Source organism: Zeus faber (genome assembly GCF_960531495.2).
Source record: "Zeus faber genome assembly, chromosome: 5".
Classification (NCBI taxonomy): domain Eukaryota; kingdom Metazoa; phylum Chordata; class Actinopteri; order Zeiformes; family Zeidae; genus Zeus; species Zeus faber.
The window spans coordinates 31,455,615-31,465,930 of NC_137192.1; the positions used below are offsets into that span (position 1 = coordinate 31,455,615).

General features: G+C 45.4%; 1 protein-coding gene across 1 annotated transcript; it reads left to right on the forward strand.

The window, feature by feature from the left end:
- Window positions 1–1,857: 1,857 nt before the first annotated feature.
- On the forward strand, window positions 1,858–4,212 carry LOC307230693 (EEF1A lysine methyltransferase 3-like; the record flags this gene model as incomplete). The annotated part of the gene is made up of 3 exons (XM_080001130.1): window positions 1,858–2,064; window positions 2,190–2,301; window positions 3,565–4,212. 3 exons carry the CDS (start codon window positions 1,858–1,860, stop codon window positions 3,960–3,962), a joined length of 717 nt encoding a protein of 238 aa, XP_079857256.1. The 3' UTR covers window positions 3,963–4,212.
- Between the last annotated feature and the right edge of the window lie 6,104 nt (window positions 4,213–10,316).

Genomic DNA, 10,316 nt, shown 5'->3' on the forward strand with positions numbered 1-10,316 from the left:
TTCATGTTCTGTATCCTAAGCAGCAATTCTTGGCCTTGGAATTATTGTTTTGATTTGATTTGCAGGTTTATGATGCCTGATGTGATATTTAGTTTATTATTATTATTATTATTATTATTATTATTACTACTACCACCTTGCACTAGGTGTGACAAAGGCATTCAAAGTGGAGGTGGGATTGCATCAAGGATCAGCTCTGAGCCCTTTCTTGTTTGTAATGGTGATGGACAGGTTAACAGGTGAAATCAGGCAGGAGTCTCCGTGGACTATGATGTTGGTGGATGACATTGTGATCTGTAGCGAGAGTAGGGAGCAGGTTGAGGAGAGCCTGGAGAAGTGGAGGCAGCATTAGAGAGAAGAGGAATGAAAGTCAGCAGGAGTAAGACACAATACATGTGCCTGAATGGGAGGGAGGGCGGCGAAAAGCTGAGAATGCAGGGAGTGGAGGTGGAGAAGGCGGATGAGTTCAAGCACTTGGGGTCGACCATCCAAAGCAGCGGAGAGTGCGGGAGAGAGGTGAAGAAGAGAGTACAGGCAGGGTGGAGTGGGTGGAGAAGTGTCCGGAGTGATCTGTGACTGAAGGGTTCCAGCAAGAGTGAAGGGGAAGGTGTACAGGACGGTAGTGAGACCAGCCATGTTGTACAGTTTAGAGGCGGTGCCACTGACAAAAAGGCAGGTGGCTGAACTGGAGGTGGCAGAGTTGAGGACGTTGAGATTTTCATGGGGAGTGACAAGGATGGAGAGGATTAAGAATGAGTACATTAGAGGGACAGCTCAGGTTGAACAGTTTGGTGGAAAAGTGAGAGAGGCCAGATTGAGATGGTTTGGACACGCGTGTAGGAGGGATGAGGCGGCTGAGGATGGAGCTGCCAGGCAAGAGGGAAAGAGGAAGCCAAAGAGAAGCTTGATGGATGTGCTGAGGGAGGACATGCAGGCGGTTGGTGTCAGGGAGGAAGATACGCAGAACACAAGGTATTGGAGGCAGATGCTCCGCTGTGGCGACCCCTAACGGGAGCAGCCCAAAGGAGAAGATGACTACCACCGTTTGGATTGGTGAGTTCTACAGAGCTAGTGATCTAAAAAACAACTTAACGTTGTTTTTATACAATATTTAAACTAAAAGTGGGAGGACCCATAAATAAATTCATGATATATTTTTAACATTATTAATGTACTTAATCAATAATTATATATTCAACTTAAACAATTTGGGGTTTTGTATAAATGTAAAATAAAAATAATTTGGAACAATTTGTTGAATCGCTCCAGAACAGTAATTCAATCGTACTTTGACCCGGAAGTTCACCTTGTCGTCCTCTTTAGAAATAAAAGTACCTGGTTGTCGGTTTAAGGTTTCAAACTTAGAGAAGCTGCTTGAAACAACAAATTCAAAGTACGTTAAGAATCAAACCCTAACCCCGAAAACCCACCCGTTTTCTTCCTTACAAATTGTACACATTAAAATACCTGAAGCGGGCAGAAAAAAAAACTGTTTGGTTTATTTTATTCTTTGTAACAATGATCATTTGTAATATAAACTATACTGTCAGGTTTGAAATTCCGACCCATAACCAACAGTTTATATTATTCAAACGATGTTAAAATTACTGTTTTATGATTATTTATTTTTTTTAACGAATTGCTAATAAAGGGGGAAAAAAGCATGAATCGCAGGAAAACGCGATATAAAAAGAAAAAAAAACAAAAAACAAAAACAAACGCCACGTCGCGATCACGCCCCCGCCCCCAGCCAATCAGGAGGCTGCACGCCCCGTCACGTGACGCGCCACGCGTTCCGGCGTCGGCGAAACGCGGAATCCCGAAAGTTGTCGAACAACACCTCCCGTGCGCCGTACAATGGCGTGCGGCGCGGCGGCGGCGGAGGAGGAGGCGGAGGAGGCGGAGGCGGAGGCGGAGGGGGAGGGGGGCTTCCTCTCCATCGGCGACGGCCTGTTCGCCGACACGTTCTGCGAGGACCGGGTGTACCGGTTCGGCGGGGAGGAGGTGAAGATCAGCCAGGTGTTCAGCGCCCGCCTCGGCATGGCGGCCCCCGTGTGGGACGCTGTAAGACGCGCCACGTGGCTTTGTTGACACACGCACGCACACGCACACGCACGCACGCACGCACGCACGCTAGACGCAGAAACCGAGCGCTCACGCGTCTGCTTGCCCGCCGTGTCCCCCTCCAGGCCTTGCACCTGTGCCGCTACTTCGAGGACCGGCGTTTGGAGCTGAGAGGGAAGCGCGTCATAGAGCTGGGGGCAGGGACGGGCGTGGTCGGCATCCTGGCGGCGCGGCTGGGCAGGTTGCTTTCATTCACATCCCAACGGTCGCGGGGAGGCGGCTCCCAGAGCGTCCGCTCAAGTAAAAGTATAAGTACCCGACACAAAATGAGTCCAGCGGAGGTGCCACATTGAAATGCCTACTGACTTGAAGGAAAAGTACTTCATCTGATGTAACTGAGCTTATAAAACAGCTTAAAGTGCCTACTGTAGCTTTCCATGCAGAGTGCCCATGCAAGTCCTGATTATAAGTCATAATAAAACTGTATGTGTGGTGTCACGGTAACTCAAGTATAAAAATATATATACACCATGATTAAAAAAATCTCAACTAATGCAACATGACAAATACAAAAGGTATAGATATTTGCTTTGAAATGTGTGGAGTCTCCAAAATGGAATACAGGTACTCCTCACTTAACGACTGAGTTCTGTTCCTTGGACCAGGTCATTAAGTGAATTGGTCGATAAGCGACGATCCGTGTTATTTCACGGTAAGGGGGCGTAGCGATTGCAAACGCTAGTGTAGTGAATACTGATGGACTGTGGGAACAAGAAAGAACAGAGATGAGATGTATACTGTGTGTGTGTGTGTGTGTGTGTGTATATATATATATATATATATATATATATATATAAAAAAGATATAGTGTGTATATATAGTGTATAAAGGGTGATGTGCGATGAGATGCTTGACCCTGAGACGCAGCGGTGTTGTACGCAGCACAATACAGACCGGTCTGAGAGCTGGTCGTAAGTCTGAACGGTCGTTAAACAGGTAGGTCGTTGAGTGAGCAGTATCTGTCTAATTCCTTGAAAAATAAATAAGTGCAGGAACAGAATTCTTGTGGCCTCTAAACTCCTACTGTGGAGCAGGCATTATTGGGGGTGATGACAAAACTGGAAATGACAACCCTATATCGATTGTTTTCAAAGATCCCCCAATAGTAGTACAAGTACATGCAGTATACTGTATGTACATACAAAGTTGATTCACAATATATTGACCTCATTTACATAGAATAGCATCAATGATGTTTAACAATTTAGAATCAGAATAGACTGACTGGAAAGTACATCCAGAGTGTAAATACTGGGACGGATACATTGAAAAGTTGCATAAAAGTCCAAGGGATTGTCCAAGGGAATAAAGGGCCTCACATGGAATGGAATAGAAAAACAAATAAACTGTTAAGTGGTGCGAGGTGTGAAGAAGAGTCTTCAAAGAGGCGTGGTTATTTGGAACAATTTTCCTAAATTCCATACTTGTATCTTGTTTTAGGAGCCGAGGTAACGCTGACAGATCTTCCGCTGGCTATACCACAGCTCCAGAACAACGTCTTCTCCAACACGCCCGCCTCGGGGTGGCCGTCGGCCCCGCCCAGCGTCCTCCCCCTGTCCTGGGGTGTGGACCAGCTCGGCTTCCGCTCGGACTGGGACCTGGTGCTGGGGGCGGACATCGTCTACCTGGCCGAGACCTACCCTCTGCTGCTGCAGACTCTGGTTCACCTGTGCCAGAGCGGAGCGGTGGCGTACCTGTCCTCCAAGATGAGGAGGGAACACGCCACGCCGGGTTTCTACGAGGACAGCTTGCCCAAACGCTTCCATGTGGAGTGTGTGCACCGCAATGTCAAACACGATATCAACATCTACAAGGCGTTTCTGAGGAGAGAGCTCTGATCCGGGCGACGACCTTAAGGCCGCAACTCCACAGAGTCGAATCCATATTTGTAATTAGAGAATGCTCCCTGTGAAGTGGCTGCATTCATACCAAAGAAAGATCTGTCGGAAGCAAACTGTCCTCGACCGTCCTCCGTCCCTTGGCATCTCCAAGCAAATTGTGCAATTGTGATCCTTTTCTACTTTTCTAATGCAAAGTTCAAAAAAAAAAAAAAAAAATCCTACTTTGATTAAAACATTAAATAATTTTTAGCCGGACCTGTTTTGATTATTTCATACTTGCCGCACTGTCTGGACATTATGATCTTTTGAAGATATATTGAAGGTGAATTACGCTCCTCCGTTAAATATCCTGTATTTATTCACAAGAGCTTCACTTTTGTTCCTTCTCGCTGACTAACCCTGACTATGAACAAGTCAAATGTCACTAACCTCCGTAAAGTGCGGTCTCTTTGGCCTTTGTCATTTTTAATCGTCTCATCTTGTTTTATTCAGCTAGTACAAACAAAAACAAATCTACAGGCCCATTCATTTCCCCTGGATCATCTTTCTCCTGCATTTGCTCCTTTGCTGTCTCACCTGCGCCTCGTGTGACGGCCCCCCTTTTTTTTTTTTTAAACCGTCACTTTGTCCCCATCTCCTTTTGTTTATCTTCAGCTCACAGCAAAGCCCAACCCTCAGAAATCTTTCTCCATCAGGAACATCCAACCTACTCCCAACATCTCCTTTTGTATAAAGATGATCATCTCATGCAGTATGTGCGCATATCCACCTTTATAGTATCTTGCTCACACACTGTACAGCATCATGAGGCTGTGTTCATGTTTGTAAAGACTTGAGGAAGAGGAGAGGGTGAAGAGATGGAGGAGAGTGTGTGAAGACAATGACAATGTGGTGACAAAGATACAAAACGCAAAGAGATCAATAATCTAAGAGAGATGTGATTGTCAACAAGTGCAGCCCACTTGAGCCAGCAATGAAAGCCGTTCTGCTAAAACGCAGGCAGGCATTCCCAAGCTGAGGGGTATTCAGGGCTTGTGCCAAATATTTTACCCATGGCATCAAAGATGGTTAAAGGTCAAAACAAGCCCTGAAACTAGTATCGACTTAGATGCAGGAATCACTGACTTGCCCTCGAATTTGACCCCGGGCCACGTTTTTTTTTCGAGCGCAGATGAATTCAAACGACGGCAACAGTGTGATGCAGTGGGAAAAGCGGCGAATGCGCTTGACTCAAGACAAGCGTAAAGCTTTACGTAAAGCTTGTTCGTACAGCACTTCTTAAAACACACGGTGACCAAGTGCTTCACAAGCGGACAAAACATTTGACAATTCTGCTCCGCACCCCTTCCATAAGGATTGGAAGCTACGTTCTTTTCACCTCGAGTTCCATCATTTCCTCGTATATTTGAGGTCATTCAGTTATTTGAATGTAAATTGTCTCAAGTTTGCAACTCAACCCATTGATTGCAGTTTGTGTCTGCGAGACGCTTTAGCAGTCGACAGACGTGGAAAACATGTACCTTGTATTATGCACGAGCGATCAAACTTGGACGGCGTTTATATCACATGAAAACACCGCACACTGTTATCGTGGCACTAGAGGCCATTTCACCCAAAACAATTCTGTCAACATCAACAGATTGCTTTCCCTCCGACCGTCCGTCTGTACAAGCTTCATCCTGCGGTCTGCTGATGTACAGGGTTTCTGTTCAGGAAGGGAAAGCCTGTTTGTTACGCTGGAGAGTTTCAAAGAAAGGAACGCGAGCCCTCCGCCCCCCCCCCCCATCCGTCCCTGTACTACAGTTTACTGAGCACAACCACAGATCCCTATCTACATGCACAGATCCCTATCTACATGCACAGTCGGCTCCGCCGCAGCTCCCCGGATTAGCCGCCCATTAGGGAAGGCTCATATTGTCATCGGAATGATTTCCAACATGTTAAAATAACACAAGGCTCCGATTCCTAATGATTTGCATATGGGAAATTAAATAGGATTAAAAAAATTCTACTTCGTAATATTGATCAGGAATCCGTGTGCCGAATTTAATAGAAAACATTACTTGGGTAAAGAAGCTAAGCCGACTGACCAATTTACTGGGTTAATTGATTAAAAACTATTGGATAGTAATAAATACATCCTCTTGTCCTTTCCCAGTTCAACACGTTGCAGTAGACACTTTTGTCCGTCACTTTATGACTTTCTCTCTCCTAAAACATTGATGTAAACAGTCACCCATCATGCTTAATATGCAAAGGAAAGAGTCATAATGAGTGTTTTTACCTGTTGTGTCAAAATAACTGCTTAAGCACTTGATTCTGATCTTGAGCTTTTTCGATTATTGATTCTCATTCTGCGACCTGCAACCCTGTGTGAAACAGAAACATTTTAATCGAGAGGGAAGGATTTAGCAACGTGTCATTGTTGTCAAAGACTTATCGAAAGAATTCCTTTTTCACCTCACCCAGTTTGCCAGGGGTGAGAGGAGGATGGCCTCATTGTGACGGGGGAGTAAGGGTGTGCGGTGCAAGTGCAGTGGGAGGGGGTGTGAAAAACACTGGCTGTTTTAAAACAAGCCCTCCAGTTTGGCCATGATCAGAACACCTCAACATCCAGGACGAAAATCTGGAGAAAGCCATCGAATGTGCCAACTCCTAAAATGTATGTATCTGTTTCGTTCTGTTACTTATCAAAATATATTAAGTTCAAGTTGCTAAAGACAGAGAATCACTTGAAAATACAAGGTTACAGCTTTGTTTTATTTTCATGTCATTTATAGACTATTTTACATTTTGTACTGGAATCAAATTAAGATTTGGGAAAATAATGTACTTCTTTCTTTCTATATGTTCTAGAAATATAATTTTTGGAAACAGACCAAATGATGGCATACTGGGCTGAGAGTCAGGGGCAATCACCTGCATATGCCAAATTCTGTACAGTTCCTGGGCGAAATTGTACACACATGTGAGTTCAGTGCTGTGAATTTATACTATATAATAGTGTAAAAGACTGATTACTTTATATTTACATTATATACTATATTTCTGTCTGCTCTGGACTTATCAACTATTCATATTGACCTTTGTTTTATTTTCTATGACAATGGCTGGAGATAAGAACTGTTCTTTTGAACAAATGTTTAAACTAATGTAATGTATTTATTGTCTGAAATGTGTATACTATTGAAATTGATGAAATGTATTATTGTATTTCTGCTCTTTTACCCATAGATACCATGACAAACACAAGCCAACATATTTCCCACCACATCTATGTGAACAGCAAGAGCTCAACTGTTGGACTGTACCAGGATCCAGAACAGGAGGGGCTCTACAGGACTATGCAAACTGGACCGACCCAGAAGTAGCACCCCCTGCTTCCCACTTTCCTTTTGTTCTTGACAACCCACACCAGCAGCTCAAGAACTGGGGAGTTTATCATCCTCAGGACCAGAGAGAACGAGAACAGACAGCAGAAAGGAGCTACAGAAGGGAAATGGAGAGAGAATATGAGAGGGGGATTCTAAAGGAAGGGTGGGATAGGAGGTGGGAGCCTTGTAGTCCTGTCCGCTACAGAAGGGAGGTTTCCAGGAGCAGTCTGAGCGACAGCAGCTATCGGGAGTTGGAGGCCTGGGCAGCGCGCTACAGCCATTCACTTCCGAGGCGGCGACATGTGGGGGCCGAGATGAAGGAAGGGTCAGAGAGCGGCAGGGTCCTGGAGAGGGGCAGGAACGTGGCGGAGCCAAAAGAAGCTGCATTGCAAAAAGCTGGAATACCTGCAAACATTAGAGGATGGCAGAAGTGGGATGGAGGGGGCCAGCGTAAGACTTACCTTCCAATGCAACCTCCTCTGCCTAACACAGCCTGCGTGCCAAATAGCAAAGAAAGGACAGGCTACCACAGGAGGTTTAGCCAACCTCCCGGCTATATAGCCCCTCCCCCATATGATGGCCCGCACAAAAGTTCACATGCAATACAGTTCTCTGACAGATTTCCAACAGGTTGGCAAGAGGAAGGTAATAGAAAATCATACTGTCCAGAGCCAACAGCCGGGAATCAAAATGTCTCTATAAATCTACAGAATATGAGAGGAGGAAAGGAGCAACAGTTTATGAAAGAGGCTCAGAAGCAAAGCACCTTCGCAGATTCTATCCGACACGAACAACAAATGCAAGAAACAAATGCTTTATGGACAAGTCAACCAATTCTTACACATTTCAGGCAGGTGCAATCCGAATGTCTCTCACCTCTGCAGCAGCTAATAGTGCAAGATGTTAATCAAACAAAGAGAAATAAGGACATATCCCCAAGTATCATCGAGGGAAGGAAATTCAAATTTAACAGGAAGACAGGTGTAGGGGCCACGATATTTTGTCTCGTCTCTCGAATAGGTGAGCCTACAGACTCAAGTTCCCACAGAGAAACATCAGAAATCCCATCTCTGCCCGTCTGTGCCCAAAAAACATTTACTCAAAGTTCAAACCTCCAAGACAAGTCTAAAGATATAAAGGAGGGCAGTGACCTCAATGTCATTCCAAAACTTGCAGATGAAGTGGATTTGAGTGTAGAAAAAAGCCAAGATGAGACAAGCATCCCTGCCGAACCCCCTACCCCCAAAGGAGACGAAGATTTCAAAGACAAAAGTCACGACGCACTTACCGTGGTGGAGAGTCAACAAGCCGTGGAAAACAGCAATGAGTTGCAAGGAGGATATAGCCAAGAAAACCAGAGCCATTTCCAAGACATCTCAGAGAAAACTACTATTGACGATTCAAATGATACATTTGGACAACAACTTAGTCAGTCGTTGCCTCCTGTATCTCTAAGATACCCCCTGTGGAGAGAGCCCAGATTCACAGATAAACGGAATATTGAGAGTTCCACCGCTTGCAGTCTGAGAGAGAACAGCGCCGAAGTCGAGTCAACGGGTCTCAATGACAAAGAGAATATGGCTGACATTTATGGCCAACCTGTTGACATAGAGGTTGGGAAATTAGACATTGAGATAGACACAGAATCTCAGAGCTGCAGTGGTCAACTAGTCATCGACACAACCAGCGTTGTAGTCAGAATTGAGTTAATCCCTTCCCCCAAAAAGGAACATGTTAATTATGCATTCCACCCGCCACACGATGAATACAAGCCTCCTCATATGGAATCCGCTGCCATTGCTGAGTCTACCCAAATATCAGCCCAAGAGAACCCTTCTCCAATGGATGAGAAGACTGACCTTCAAACTGAATTGGACGAAGGTGAAACAAATGATCCTACAAATGATGTTGCGGAGGCAGAGGCAATGCAGACCGAGGAAACGAGTCAAATCTCTCTTCCCTGCTTGCCTCTAGTTGCAACTCCGGAAAAAGAGACACTTGAGGAGCGTGCTGAAAGGATCCTGGGAATACCCCTAAACGACAGCATCCAAGAGCACGCAACTGAAGAGGCAATGCCAATTATTGACGTGCGTAGTCAAAACCAAAATAATGAATGTGACGCCTTGCAGTTGGGTGACGATGAGATTATTGTCCTTGAGCATCTCTCGGAAGACATCAGAGAGGAGACAGTGTCACAGCAGCAATTACCATTTGACGGTTCTGAAGATGCCGTTTGTGTTACAGAGACCTATATCACCGAAGATAGTTTTGGAGACAATAAAGACCCTGAAAGCATTTGGGAAGTAGCGTCTGTCGAAGAGAGCGCTGCTCCGTGTGAACCTAAAGCAGCCAGTGAATGCTTAGAAGAAGCTGAAGTTACACACAAGCAAATACTGCAACCATGCAATGAAGAAGAAAGTCAGGGGGTAGAAAGTCAACCCGGAGAAAATAATGCATATTCTTCAACCGAGTCTGACCATCCTGATTTACACCCACTCACATCTTCAAATTCCCCAATATGTAGTTCTCCCTCTGCGTTGGACATAATACCCTCTCCTTCGCCGCCGCCCCTTACTTCTCATTCAGAGTTGGGCAATCTTTCTTCTGACATTTCCGACACTCCTTGTCCTCAGCAAGAACCTTCCTCGACGGACACTAACGTCTCATTCCCAGCCACTTCTAAGGACACACTGTTTCCATTACCTAGCTCTCCCACAGATCCTCAGTGCCCGGGCTCGTCAAGCCAATCTGAAGACGCAGTGTCTTTTCTTGAGCTATGTGATGAGTACGATACCGAGCTATATGAAACAAATGACGAGATCAGCGACGACCTTGAGGACCAGGAGGAGCTGGAGCCACAGCAACCCTTAGAATACAACCCAGCTGAGGAGGCTGCTTGTGAAAACCAGACCAATGCCACTCTAGATCCATTAACACAAGAACACCAGGAGGACCTCACAGGCCTTAGGGAGGAGGT